General features: G+C 40.7%; 1 protein-coding gene across 13 annotated transcripts in view; it reads left to right on the top strand.

Moving 5' to 3' along the window:
- The window catches only part of GREB1L (GREB1 like retinoic acid receptor coactivator), a 231,879-nt gene extending 224,069 nt beyond the window's left edge, over positions 1-7,810 (top strand). For all 13 annotated transcript variants that reach the window (XM_043508012.1, XM_038390230.2, XM_038390228.2 and 10 more), the window contains 2 exons: positions 1,517-1,655; positions 4,732-7,810. In XM_043508012.1, coding sequence (XP_043363947.1) covers positions 1,517-1,655; positions 4,732-4,895 — 303 coding nt within the window. In that variant the 3' untranslated portion in view covers positions 4,896-7,810. The remainder of the gene's footprint in view (positions 1-1,516; positions 1,656-4,731) is intronic.
- Positions 7,811-15,648: the final 7,838 nt, after the last annotated feature.

Raw genomic sequence — 15,648 nt, 5'->3', positions numbered from 1 at the left:
TACTCTCACAGACCCCCAGCAGTCTGCGGACCCCAACTTGAGAAACATTGGTTTAGGGCCAAAAACCAGTCCCTCCAGGACCCCACTAGAAACACACCCAGTCAATGATGATTCCCTGTTTACACGTACAATACATTTGAGACTTATCAGTTAGCCCGTTTTTAATTCATTTAATGTGCGCCACTATAATTTTATATTTTTTTTTCCAAAATGTCATGTAGTACCAAGTCAAATGCCTTACAGAACTCTAAATATATTACATTAATACTATTACCTTTATCAACAAACCTGTGATCTCATAAAAAAAACATCAAGTTAATTTGACAGGATTTATTTTCCATAAACCCATGTTGATTGGCATTAATTGGATTACTCTCCTTTAATTCTTTATTAATCAAGTCCCGTATGAGCCACTCTGTTATCTTGCCTGGGAATGATGTCAATCTGACAGTTCTATAATTATCTGAGTCATCCCATTTACCCTCTTTACATATTGGCACAACATTAATTTTCTTCTAGTCTTCTGGAATTTCCCTGATGTTCCAAGACTCATTGAAAACCATCATTAGCAGTCCAGCAAGCTCCTCAGACAGATTTTGTAAAACTTTTGGATGCAAGTTATCTTGATCTCCTGATCTAACAATGTTTAACTTTAGTAGATACTGTTTAGCATCTTCCTGAAATACTAGTGAAATGGGAAGAGTGTTGTTATGATATGACTACATCATCTCTTTTATCCCAAAGACAGAATAGAAGTATTTATTGAACACGTCTGCCTTTTCTGCATTATTATTGATCATTCTACCATTCCCATCTAGTAATAGACTAATACCATTGTTAAGATTCTTTGTTCCTGATATACTTTAAACAATCTTATTGTCCATAATTCTTCTGGCCATAGATTTCTGCTTGTGTCTGTTTGCTTCCCCTATCAATTTTCTACAATTCCTAGATTCTGGTTTATATTCATTACTATCAACTTTCCCTTTCTTTCATTATATATTTATTTTTTACAGTGGCTTTCACTTCCCCTGTAAGCTAGGTCTGATTCTTCTTCTGGAAATCATCCCATCAGAAGATTTAATATCATAAGATCATCCCACCTAGGATTGAATGCCAGTGCTAGTCTATGCACCATTTGCATTGCAGATGAATCTTTTGAATTAAAATATGGAAAATCCTATTACTGTATAAAGCTTTTTTAGTAAAGGGAAGGGATTAAAAGGAGAGAATGAGTAAGATTCACAGCAGAAATTTTCTGGCTAGGAACTTGAAAAGGTAACAAATGAGCTAATGACTTTCAGTGACTGTAATTAGAATTCAGTCAGGAAGATTGCCTAATAGAACCCCCAAATGTGCAAACGGTATCCAAGATTGTGGATATCTTTGTTTTTTTAAACTCACATCAAGCAACTCTGGCCTCTTGTAGTTATTTTATGTTCAGCCTCCATATTGGGTCCCTCTGGTGTGTTTTCTTAAAACAAAACATTCTTTCTCTTTTGCTTTTTGGTTTCAGGTGGCGATCTGCTATGTCAGCTCCCGCCCACACTCCATCAACGTCAGCTGTGAGGGGGTGTATTTCAGTGGACTCCTGTTGTATCTCTGTGACTCTTTTGTAGGTGCAGATCTTCTTAAGAAGTTCAAATTCCTGAAAGGTAATGATTTCTCCACTGGGTATCTCTGTTGCGTTCAGTACAAAGTAATGGCTCACAAGCAAAATGAAATATAGAGGAAGAAATGAATCCCTACATTTCTCCATCTTCATGATCAGTGCTCGTGTTGCTCCAACAAAGAATGCATTCTGTTTGCTCTTTTGATTTGTGTAGAGCTCCCACCATCTTAATAGCAAGGCTATAGTGAAGAAAGCCTTGATAAATAGCATTAATAGTGGCATCAAATGGAAATAGGTATGGTATATGTGGAATTCAGTCAGTGCAGCATGCAGCTGACTACTTCACTAACATATGATTTGGAAATAGAGTTCAGAACATAGACATTGCCATAATGGATGGGACAAGCAGTTCATCCATTCCAAAACTGCCTTTGATGATAGGAATATCCAGTGCTCTGGAAAAGGTGCAAGAAATTCTGCAGTGAACAATAACAGAGTAACCTGCTCATTGACAGGTTTCAGAGTAGCAGCTGTGTTAGTCTGTATTCGCAAAAAGAAAAGGAGTACTTGTGGCACCTTAGAGACTAACAAATTTATTTGAGCATAAGCTTTCGTGAGCTACAGCTCACTTCATCGGATGCATTTGGTGGAAAATAGAGAGCGGAGATTTATATATACACACACACAGAACATGAAACGATGGGTTTTATCATACACACTGTAAGGAGAGTGATCACTTAAGATGAGCCATCACCAGCGATGGCTTATCTTAAGTGATCACTCTCCTTACAGTATGTATGATAAAACCCATCGTTTCATGTTCTCTGTGTGTGTATATAAATCTCCGCTCTCTATTTTCCACCAAATGCATCCGATGAAGTGAGCTGTAGCTCACGAAAGCTTATGCTCAAATAAATTTGTTAGTCTCTAAGGTGCCACAAGTACTCCTTTTCTTTCTGCTCATTGAGGAAGTTTCTTCCTCCCTCTGTTAGTGGTTGTCTTATGCCCCAATACTAAGGGGTTTTATTACTAATTTTGTGTAAAAGAGGGGGAAAAAAACCCTTGTCTAATTCAATTGTGGATGATGATGTTGTCCATAGAAATGTCTCACTTTTCTAACCTGTTGGCCTCAGTGATATCTTGCAGCAATGAGTTCTGAGGGCTAATTATGCATTATGTAGAAAAGTATTTCCTTTCATCAGTTTTTAATGTATTGCCTTTCAGTTTCATTGAATGTGCACTTGTTCTTGGGTTATGAGATAGTGACGAGGGTTTGACTCCTCCCCCCAATAAAATTCATTATTTTAAGTACCTCATTTTATTCATTTCTAAACAGTTGCACTCTTTTCAGTTTCTTCTCATTTGGATGTCTTTCCTTGCCTTTAAACATTTTCATTACCTACTTTCTGCATACCTTCTATTTCTGCTATATTCCTGTGAGACCAGAACTGAACCACAGGATTACAGGTGAGGTGTACCCTCAATTCAGATGGTATATTTTCAGTGGCTGGATTGTGCCCCCTAGATTTGAGCACAAAAGGGTTACTTAGCATGCAGCTTTACCCCTCAAAGTATTATTTCCTGTCCCGTTCTTTTATATACTGATCTTTTCTTTTTTGTATTTTTAAGCAGTGATCTTAATTGACCTGTCCACAATGACATGTAGGTCTTTTTTCCTGAGTGATTACAGTTTAACTCAGAACCCAGTAATGTGTATATGTAGGTTAAATTTGCTTTTGTCAGCATTGAATTTCCTCTCTCATCATGCTGCCACTGCACCTAGCTTTGTTTAGCCTCCTCTGAAGTTCCTTACAAGTGTGTCTGTCGTTGATTCACCTCAGTAATTTTGCATCATCTGCATATTTTGTGACTTTTCTTTAAGAATGGCAGTCATGTGGTATGTGTTTTGTTTTTGCTAAGGCTGGATAGCATCTACCATGTCATGGGCATGCCAAGAAACAATATCAAACAGCACCAATCTTGGGGCATCCCCTTGTTAGCCTCTTGCTATGTCAAAAATAAAATATTTGTTCCTAATCTATTGTCTTTCTCTTAGTCATTACTTAATCCGTGACAGTACTTTGCCTCTCAGCACGACTATTTAGTTTCCTTAACAGCCTGTTGTGTGGGACTTTAGGAAAGGCTTTTTGAAAGTCCAGATTAATCATCATAACCCATATTTACATCAGCAAATTGTCCACTATCCTAAAATCATTGTCAGGTTGTATACAGGCCCAGTCACTTAGAAAAGGGCATACTTTAATTTTTTAAGTGGGGTGAGGGAGGAAGAAAATCCCAGGAGTTCTGACTATGGAGTGGATGAATGGTGACCCAGACTTGCATGAGTGGAAACCTTTGCTGGGTCATGGACTCAAGTTTGTAAAGGGGCCTAGCACAGGGTATAGTTACACTGCAAAAGGAAAAAAAAAAAGTTCTTGAGTTAAAATATCAGTGAAGACACCCCAAAACAGCAACTCAAGTTCAACCCCAGGTTCTCATGTAGGCTTTAACTGCTAACACGTTAAAAGCCAAATTGCCATGTCTTCACTGCTATTTTAACCCAAGTTAGATAACCTAGTTAAGAACACACCATTTTCTGCAGTGTAGATATATGCACAGCAGGGCTCTGAGCCCTGACTAGTGCCCTAGGAGCTACTGCAATATAAATAAATAAATTAATGCTCCGTTAGTCCTGCCACGAATCCTCATTCGTTTGAAGTGGCTTTGGCAGATGTCTTGTGCATGATTTCAGGCTTGGACTGTAGAGAGAGACTTCTCTTCCCCCCCCTCCTCCCAAATCCCTATTTCATTGGAAACTGCTGAATGTCAAACACATTTTGCAATAGTTTCTTCCGACTGTTCACACACACCTGTATTCTTTTCAGTCATTTTTGTAGAGATGTTTGTCCACTCTCTTGGGGCTTACTTTCCATATCTGAGAGTGATCATACTGGGTACTCTGTTCATGTCAGACACCTTAACGGACACTTGGGAGCTTATGACGGTTTTGTGTGGGGAAGGCCTCCAAGTAGTAGTTTTTATTGTTGTCTTTTTGAAAATGAGGCAAAAAATTGAAGTCTTACATGTTACCTAAAGCTGTATCTTGTTTTTAATTTAAGGTGCCACCTTGTGTGTCATATGCCAAGACAGAAGCTCTTTACGTCAAACAATAGTCCGTTTAGAGCTGGAAGACGAGTGGCAGTTTCGTCTCCGAGATGAGTTTCAGACTGCCAACTGCATTGATGACAAACCACTCTATTTTCTCACTGGACGCCACATATAAACTTAATAGGAGATCAAATAACACAGGAAAAGAAGAGAACTTTAGAGGTTTTTTTTGTTCGGTTGGCTTTTGGGGGAAGAGTGGGGGCGGGGGGTGAGGAGAAGAAACAACCAAAGTACAATCACTGTGGAGCAAAGTGCAACCAATATTTATCTAGTCTACTCTAAAGGATTCCCAAAAATTCTAAAGTAGGCTTTGTTTCTAGGCATATGTTTATCACTTCAGTTATGATTACAGGAGCTTGGATTCAAGTGAATTCCACGTTAATCACAGTAAATGAAACTAACAACACAGCCTACCAGCAGTCTCCTGTGATGTGGGAGGACAACGTATTTTGGTTGATGAAGAATTCTTTTGGGTTTTTTCGTACTATGTTAAGCTAGGGAAAGAAACTGACTTCAGCATCCACTTGCCTGAATGCATAACACCAGACTCACACCATTGAAGATAATATGCTGAGGAAACTCCTCCGTTTCTTTTCAGATCTGTACTTTGGTACAGTAATACTCAGGGGTTTGAAATTACAAAGTAACTTAGATATTTGTATTAAAAGTAGTCTTGTTCTCTCTCTGTGCAGTGTTACTTTAAAACTTGTAATTGTATATGTATTGAAACTGTGTCTTTGGCAAAATTTCCACAGGAGTTAGAAGTTTACTACTTAAACCTGAACAAATCAGTAAATGCTTGGCAGGCATGGAGCATGCACGCAGGTTCTCCTAGTAACATTCTTTCACTCTCTTTAACAAAAATTCTACTCCACAATTAAAGAATAACTGGCTGGCCAGCATAATGAAGAGAAAAAGATTTCTTATGCACACTGTCTCTTCAGTTAGAGCAGTTAACCACCAGCAAAATGACTTCAGATCGTTATAGCTGTTAAAGGTTTTAAAAATAGTGAAACATCACCTTTTGGCTGGTACAATTTACTTGTACATCAAAAACTTTGTGTAGGTTTGATTGAATGCAGTTTGCTCCAAGTATCCTTCCTCATTCACCTGCAATAGTGTGTAGAGTCCTGAGGTGAGATTTTTGTTGTTGCTGCTGCTTTTGAAAACTTAAGTACCCTGCCCAGAAGTGAATCAAAAAGTAGAAAGACAATGTTCAAGAGCATGGCAGCCGATATGAACTGAATTTGATATCTAAAGTGAGCTAAAATGGGGTGAGGCACAATGGTTTGGGGCTTTTCCATAGCCCACTGAAAATCACTTCATAAGTGAGCTTGAATCAATCCCAAGAGAATCTGCCATAATCAAAAAAGGTCTGTTTGAATACAGTACCTAGAACAGGTTGGTCCTTTCATTTTGAATATTAAACTTTTGTAAATACGGGCTGTAGTGATTATGCATTGTTCTGGTTTAAAACACATTACTGTGTTCTCTTAAAATAATTGCTGTTCTGTTATAGAATTAACCTGGTGCACAAGCACTTGGTTTCAGGGTTATAGGTGTTCACCAGTTTTACTAGTGCAGTTAACATTTTTAGAAGTTTTCACCGTTTTATATTGGTTACTCAATTGAGATTTCCATATTTTATAAAAGATACCCTTCCTCCACACATTCTTCTCTCTCCACCTCCTTAGTCAAAAAAAAAATGCAACCTCCTTTGCAAGATGGTAAAAATCAGTAATATTCCCTGCATTGTGTTTTTATGAAGTTCTTAACATGTCCTTTATATGTGACCTGCAAGTCAACTGAGAAGGGCCTGCCAAAACTGCATTTTGAACAAAGTGTTAATCAAGCAACTTTTTTATCTTGTGAAAAGACGAATGTTTACAGATAATGAAAAACGTAATATATTAGACTGAAGCTAAAAAGGAAAATAATGGTTTGCATATCTGTTGATTTTAATATAGCTTAACTGTGAGGATGTCAATGTAGTATATTTCAAATGAACAACCCTTTTCTTTTTCTCTAGATTTAAATTTTTTTAATTGTCCTTCATACAGCCGTATGTTTTAAAATGTATCTTCACTTTAATTTAGGAGATGTGGGGCTACACAGGTATACTTTGAAGCTTTTTGTTACACCTGAATGCATTTCAATACTTCTGATTTGCTAGATGGGTTTAAGGCTGATTGAATAACTTTTGAATTTTAGTTTGGGGTCAAAATTTTAGAAATGTTACCTGTATTCTGCAAGTTGGAGGATATAAAATGTTCAAAAGTGGTTTCCTTTATGTTTGTGTACTTGATGTTTGCACTAAGTTCTTAAAATTCCAGGTGCTAAGACTATTTTGATGATTATTTAGCCCTGTGGTAAAGTGGTGCGAAATTGTCCTGATGGTTGAGAACTAAATCAGAAAGCTAATGTATCTGCCTTCCATTATCAAACAAGCAATTGGTTTCTATAACAAACACTTTATTGTCCAGTGGAGAGGGAAGGTTTTTGGCAACACTTTCTTTTGAAGACTATCACTATAAATCTTTACTTAAAAGAATCCAGGGTCAGTCTGCTTGAAAACTACAGCTCATAGTCCTTGAAGAGATGAGAAGGAGACCATACTTTGACATCAAGAGTACAACTGTTCTGTTTTGGTTTTAAGCCTCATCATCAAGGCCATTTTTATGAATGTATTAAATAGGCCAGCATAATATTTTACCTGTTGAAATGTGAATCTGGACATGATTGACAGTTCACAGGTTAATAGTGAATGTAAACTAAGATTTGAATGAAAATCATATTCAGATACATCTTGCTGTAATTTATGCAATTGCTTTTTGTGACTTTTGGAAGGGGGTTAAAATGTTGCTTTCTTAGTGCAAAATTTTCTTAACCAAAACATGGTGAATTTAGCTTCACTAGTCAGTCTACCTCACATTTTATTGTTTATTAACTGAACTTGTCTGCAGTTGTGGTTACAATATGTTTATGATGTGCTTTCATTAAATTTGATGAACATATTAAATTGCCATTCAACAGACTGCATTTTCTTTAGATTTGTTGTATAACAGGATGGGTATTTAATTTTGACTACAAGCTGTCCTTGTTAAGACTACCTTTTTAATATAATCTTAAATTTGCTTGTACTGAGCAGTTGTACCATCAATAACTTACAGTATCTGAGCAGAGCACTCTCTTCCAAAAATGCCATAATTGTTCACGATTGGTAGTTATTGTGTTGCATAGTGCTAAAACTGGTAGGATATGTTGACTTTGATTCCCCTAAGCCATTTGTTGTAGTTCCTGTACTCTAAAATTACCTTTTTTGAAAATCTAAACAGAGTTAACCAGCACCTTCACCATGGAGGAGTAAAAGTTTGCTGTGTGCTGGGACAGGAGCTGTTTCAAAAGACTCTATTCCTTCTAACTGGGGTAATGTAGCTTAGTGCCAGACAGGTTTCAGAATAGCAGCCGTGTTAGTCTGTATTCGCAAAAAGAAAAGGAGTACTTGTGGCACCTTAAAGACTAACAAATTTATTAGAGCATAAGCTTTCGTGAGCTACAGCTCACTTCATCGGATGCATTTGGTGGAAAAAACAGAGGAGAGATTTACACACACACACACACACACACACACACACACACACACACAGAACGTGAAACAATGGGTTTATCATACACACTGTAAGGAGAGTGATCACTTAAGATAAGCCATCACCAACAGCGGGGGGGGGGGGGGGGGAGGAGGAAAACCTTTCATGGTGACAAGCAGGTAGGCTAATTCCAGCAGTTAACAAGAATATCAGAGGAACAGTGGGGGGTGGGGTGGGAGGGAGAAATACCATGGGGAAATAGTTTTACTTTGTGTAATGACTCATCCATTCCCAGTCTCTATTCAAGCCTAAGTTAATTGTATCCAGTTTGCAAATTAATTCCAATTCAGCAGTCTCTTGTTGGAGGCTGTTTCTGAAGTTTTTTTGTTGAAGTATAGCCACTCTTAGGTCTGTGATCGAGTGACCAGAGAGATTGAAGTGTTCTCCAACTGGTTTTTGAATGTTATAATTCTTGACGTCTGATTTGTGTCCATTCATTCTTTTACGTAGAGACCGTCCAGTTTGGCCAATGTACATGGCAGAGGGGCACTGCTGGCACATGATGGCATATATCACATTGGTAGATGCGCAGGTGAACGAGCCTCTGATAGTGTGGCTGATGTGATTAGGCCCTATGATGGTATCCCCTGAATAGATATGTGGACAGAGTTGGCAACGGGCTTTGTTGCAAGGATAGGTTCCTGGGTTAGTGGTTCTGTTGTGTGGTTGCTGGTGAGTATTTGCTTCAGATTGGGGGGCTGTCTGTAAGCAAGGACTGGTCTGTCTCCCAAGATCTGAGAGAGCGATGGCTCATCCTTCAGGATAGGTTGTAGATCCTTGATGATGCGTTGGAGAGGTTTTAGTTGGGGGCTGAAGGTGATGGCTAGTGGCGTTCTGTTATTTTCTTTGTTGGGCCTGTCCTGTAGTAGATGACTTCTGGGTACTCTTCTGGCTCTGTCAATCTGTTTCTTCACTTCAGCAGGTGGGTATTGTAGTTGTAGGAATGCATGATAGAGATCTTGTAGGTGTTTGTCTCTGTCTGAGGGGTTGGAGCAAATGCGGTTATATCGTAGCGCTTGGCTGTAGACAATGGATCGAGTGGTATGATCTGGATGAAAGCTAGAGGCATGTAGGTAGGAATAGCGGTCAGTAGGTTTCCGATATAGGGTGGTGTTTATGTGACCATCGCTTATTAGCACCGTAGTGTCCAGGAAGTGGATCTCTTGTGTGGACTGGTCCAGGCTGAGGTTGATGGTGGGATGGAAATTGTTGAAATCATGGTGGAATTCCTCAAGAGCTTCTTTTCCATTGGTCCAGATGATGATGTCATCAATGTAGCGCAAGTAGAGTAGGGGCATTAGGGGATGAGAGCTGAGGAAGCGTTCTAAATCAGCCATAAAAATGTTGGCATACTGTGGGGCCATGCGGGTACCCATCACAGTGCCGCTGATTTGAAGGTATACATTGTCACCAAATGTGAAATAGTTATGGGTCAGGACAAAGTCACAGGAATTCTTTGCTTGGACTTTCAATTGTAAAAATTAATGGAACTATAACTACTTGAAAGCAGTGGGTCACTATATTTTTAATTTAGAAGGACATTGTTCTACATAATGACTGTAAAACTTTTCTGGTGTGATCTTACTACCACGTAGCAGAGTTGCAAGATGAATTTTCTGAAGGGGGTGGGACAAAGTTGCCCAACTTATACTTTCTATTAGCTAGTTTTACACTCTCAGATATTCCTTTGGAAAGCAAGCACCATTAGAACAGCTTAAAGCTAAGAATAGATCACTCTGTAAAACAATTATTTTTTCAATTGAAAGTGTTTAATGTTTGGGGGAGGTTAAAGTACTAACTGTCACTATCCCCATTTAGGCATAGGGCTTTTTTTACCCAGCTCACTGTGGCTACATTTCCAGTGCAGGAAAACACTGCTATCATCACCTCAAGTGAACTGCCACCTCCCAAGAATTTATAATCTCAAACATGCTCATAAGGGAAAGTAAAGAAAGGGTTGTTTTTTTAAACTAATCCTGATGCTCTCAGCTTTTGTACCTTATAATATTACCTCTCCCACATTGTCTTGTGTTGTTCCCATATGAATTACACATTAACCTTTATCCCAGCTCTTCTCTTTTGCTCACCCACCATACAATCACAGTCCATGTATTATGTAGATAAAAATGTCAGTGATTGTTTCTGCTGAGGTCAGTTACCAGGAGTTCAGTGAATAATTTATCCTCATAACCAAGTCACTAATCTGGGTCTGGGAAGACATCTTACATGTCCTAGTTCCTTTCTGGGGACTCTGAGAACCACACGGACCCCGTTGCTGGTGAAGCAGAGCTTTTTCTGAAGCCCAGTGTCACCCACAATTGTGTATGCACAGTTCCAGAGGTGGATCAAAGCTGACGCACGGCTCACACTGGCAAGGCCCCTTTTCTCCAGCTTACCTCTGGGTCTCCGGCCTCTGTGACAGTCAGTTGTGGTTCTCTTTTCTCACACCCTTTCCTTTGCCTTTTTGTTTTGCTCATGTGGGGCTAGTAGCAAGCAGCTTCCCTTTTCTCCTTCTCTAGGACCGAGTATTCAGCACAACAGAGAGAGGCTGATGCCACAGTTTCACCACTCCACTTCCTCCCCACTGAGCTCCTCAATCTCCTTTCAGGATGGCAGAGCAGCCACACAAATACAGGGCTAAGCCCAAACAGTGCACCGTCTGCAAGGCAACTTTAAACAGGCACCATAGAGGGGAAACACTGCTTGTTCTCAGCCAGTCTGACCCTAGCACTGCTTAGGGCATAGAGCACTGAGACAGACAGGCATGTTGGGACTCCTATGCCCCCCCAGGAAGCTGTGACGCTACCACTGAGAAGCCTAACAAGGAGACAGAACAGAACCGGGAATGGCTCTAAGGATGAGGAGGACTTCATTCAGTTGACCCAAGAGGTAATTCCTCAAGCCAATCGGGCTGAGGGAAGGATCATTGCTAGGGACTTACCCTACATCCTCAAATGGGTCCTTAGTGCTCTGGGGAAAGCAGCAGGGCTCACACTCAGTCCCCCTTTCTCCAGTCATGCAACTGGCAGTGAGTTCCCATATCTTGAGTTGGGGAGTCTATAAGGGATGACCTTGAGGAAAAAGTTTACCTAGGACTCAAAGCCCTGCACAAGGCAAACTGCAAAAGACACTCCCCAGAACATAGCAAGGTAGCCACACATGCAAAGTGTTGTCACCCCCTCCTCCCAAAAAAAGGGTCCAAAAGATATTCATCTTTTGATCAGACCCCTACCCCTCCAGGAGCGTTATTAGACTGATTCTAAGCAGGACACAGACAAAATGGCCCCTGAGATGTTTGAAACCACTTGAAAAAAAGACTATCCCCTATACAGCTCCAACTTGAGCAGACCCTTGATGCCAACCCTCAAAGCAAATACCTTCAAGGCAGCAATTCCCCTTCACCCATCCTCTGAGATAATCAGAAGAGGGAACCTCCTGAAAAAGGAAAATACAGTAACAAGCACACTCAAATTCTACAAACTCCAGGAGACAAAAAATGCCATTACTCATGTGGCTACAATCAATGCTGCAGTAGCATCTCTAGCAAGGGATATGGTTATTCCACTCAAAGGGGACTTCTTTCCCAAGTGTCCATCAGATAGGAAGGTGGAAGACACCCTCAGAAGGGACTTTGCTTAGAATGGCTGAGTCGGCATGAAGTCATGGCAGCCACTTGCCTTGTTTGAGCCCAATGGCATGGGTGGAGAACCTTAAGGCCCTTAAGGTAGAAACCAAACCAATTAAGTCTACGTTTAAGAAAATCTCCCTAGCAACAGCATTCATGGCAAATGCTTCAATGGCATCTAGCTCCGTTGCCAGGAGACACACATGGCTTAATCCCTATAAAGTTAATACTCACTCCAAAGAAGTCCTGTGCTTCTCTAAATTAACAGGATCTCTCTTCAGAGAAAAACTGGATAAGATTGTGGCTGAAAGTTAGGCTTAAACCAAACAATCCCTCCCTGCTCCACTTAGCGCGCTAAGAAGGGAATACAAACTCACTTTGACAGAGATGCTCCTTTCAACTATTTTCCCCACCAAGGTTCTAGAGGAAAGATCACATGTCAAGGGAAACCTTGGAAGTGAGCAGTAACTAGAAAACCTGGAAGAGATCATGCAACTTCCAAAAGCTCTTTATGATGAATGAATATGCTCTTGTCCAGACCAGAGCCTCGGAGGCAGGATTTCTTTTTTTCTGGATGAATAATTTGCTTCAACCACAGATTGGGTGCGAGAGTCAGCATGTCAGGGATACTCTCGAGCTAAGGGCTTCATCACACTCCTCCATCCAGTCTTCAGTCACCACCGATCCCACCAAGTACAAGCTATTCCAGGACGACATCTCCCACCTTTGGTACATGGGAACAATAGGAGTTCCACCAGAAGAGAAACTCAGGGTTTTACTCCATCTTCACTGTTCAGAAGTGCACTGGAGAAGTTCTCCACCTCCAAGGGTTCAACAAATAGATAAAGAAAACAAAGTTCCAGATGGATATCCTATACTCAATGACATCCCTGTCTCAAGGGGACTTCCTTACCTCAGGGTCTTGGAAGAGACATTCGCCACATTTCAGTGTTCTCCTGCTACCGCAAGCTTCTGAGATTAGTTTACAGCATGAATCGCTACCAATACTGAACACTCCCATTCTGTCTCATTGCCCAAGCCCACGCCCCTCATTCTGAAAATGCTGGTGATGATCTCAGCCAGACTCTGGTCCCAGGGCATTTACCTGTATCCTTTTTTGGACAACACCTTAATCAGAGCCTTATCCCAGGCAGTAGGGCACGGCCCCAAGACTTGGAATTTGGAGCTCCTATAAATGCACAATTCATAACAAACACAAAGAATAGTTCCCTGAACCCCTCAACAAGGATCATGCACCTGGGTGTAGAGAGAGACGTATCTATCCCTCAGTAGACGGATTCCAGAAGATTCAGAATTTGATATCCACGCTGGTCAAGTACAGGAGCCCAACCATTGCTCATTGCTGGGCCTCCTGGTTTCATGCACAGGGGTCACTCCAAGGGTGAGATTCCAAATCAGGTGCCTTTAGGCTTTTCTTGTGAAAATATGGGACCACTCCCTGGAGTGCAGGCAACTTCAAGTACATATCCCGAAACAGGTTCTTAACTCACTGAGGTAGTGGACAGTCTGTAAAATTATCCACAGGGGTCTTTCCATATGCTTTCTGGAACTCAGGGTTCTCACCGATTCCAGCCTGATGGGAAGCATACCTGGATCCCAAAATGGTACAGGGCATCTGGAGCCCGGGGGAAAAGGGATCACAGCATTGATCTCTTGGAACTTAAGGCAGCCAAACTAGCTCTTCTGAGATTCCAGAGCCCTCTAAAAGAAAATGTCATGACAATGGCTGCATACATAAACAACCATGGAGGGATAAGGAGCACAGCTCTACATGGAGGAACAATGGAAATAATGTAAAAGGCAGAAACTCCTCTCCCCAAAGGCAATCCACATAAAAGGAGAACTGAACCAAAAGGCAGACTGGCTTAGCCAGTGCAACATCAGCAACTCAGCATAGTGCCTAAACCAGAAAGTCTTCAACCTGATCTTGCAGATGTTCGGTCCTCTATCAGTCCATCCATTTCCCAATCACAAGAATGCAAAGCCATTAAAATACTTCACCAGGGAAGCAGACCACAAGTCATGGGGACAAATGCTTTGTCAAACAGATGGTCAGAAGTCCTGCTATATGCATTGCCACCCTTTCCTCGGAAGGAAAATGATCCAAAAGGGTGAGAGGAAGCAAAAAAAGTGATAGTGTTAACTCTGCACTGGCCAAAAAGACAGTCTCTCTTACCTGACAGAACTATAGCTGAAACCACCTTTGCAGCTACTGGTGAGGTCCTGGTTGAGAACCTTCTGGTATCCAGATTCCTCAGAGAAGTCAGACTGGCCAGAGCAGTAGTCATCTTCCCTAAATGGGATCTACCACTCATGCTGAAAGCCCTAAGTACTAATCCTTTAGAAAGCCTGACTTCTGTATCACCATTTTACCACTCCATCAAACCTGTTTTCTGGTGGCCATTACATCTGCTAGATGAGTTTCAGAACTGGCAGAGTTCTCTCTGCAGGAACCTTACTCCCAGTTTTGGTTTGACACGGTGGTGCTAAGGACTCCAGAACATTGTTGCCAATGGTGAATTCTCCTTTCCATGTCTTGCAAGATCTAATTCCATCCAAAGCCACAGCACCTGATCAAGAAAGTGGCACACATCAGATGTCAGAACACTACTGAAGATTTACATCAAGCATACAGGATCTACAAGGAGGTCAGGTGCCCTCTTTGTCTTCTTCCATCTGAAGTGTCCAACTCCATCTCCAAGCTCTTTCTTGCTATATAGATCAGACTACGGTTGAGGGGACTTTCCTGTCCCAGAAGGAATCAAGGCACACTCCACAAGATCCATGATGACCTTGTGGGTTGAAAGAGTATGTACTTCCACCACAGAGATCTGCAAAGTAGCAACATGATCACTGGCTAAAACCTCTACTGGACTTTGTCTTCCACAGAAAGTTGCTGTACGAGGTTATTGCCTTTTGAGCAATTCTGTAAAAGGGAAGGTTTTTCCCTTTTTCCTTCTGTTTGTTCTCTTATCCTTCCCTACATCTCATGTGTAGCAGAATTGTTGAAAACAAACTGCAGAATGGAAAATTTCTTATCTGATCACTTCATTTATGAAGGGGTATTAAACTCAAATAGGTTGAAAGTCCAAAACTGATTTTTTTGGCCAATAAACTATTCAGCAAAAAAGGAAAAAAAATTCACCCAACTCTAGTCTCACTACTGGTAAAGGAAACAGCTTTTCTCAGCTGCTAGCTGAGACTGCATTCAAACGAGCTGAAAACACAGCGCTGGGAAGCTTATGCTGTTGACCACCTCTGGACAAGAGCATGCAATAAAATAAAGAATTTATTTGCTGGAACAGTTTAGGTTTTCTAAAGAGGACTTAAAGAGATTAAATTAATAACTTTCCACTTCTAAAACACAGACACTACACCACCACAGCTACTCCTACAGTATATGCTCCAAAAACGAATTATGGAATCAGGAACTATTCCTTAGGAAGTGTGAGGCTTTGTTGTACTGAAGATTGTTTTGAATCAGGACTTTTCTTTTGGATGTTAATCTGATTAATGTTTCACCATTGAACATTTCCTTTGCAGGAACAAATACCAAAGACTACTTTTTCACTCTG

Source organism: Dermochelys coriacea, chromosome 2 (genome assembly GCF_009764565.3).
Source record: "Dermochelys coriacea isolate rDerCor1 chromosome 2, rDerCor1.pri.v4, whole genome shotgun sequence".
NCBI classification, from domain to species: domain Eukaryota; kingdom Metazoa; phylum Chordata; order Testudines; family Dermochelyidae; genus Dermochelys; species Dermochelys coriacea.
This window is presented reverse-complemented; position numbering and strand designations above follow the sequence as displayed.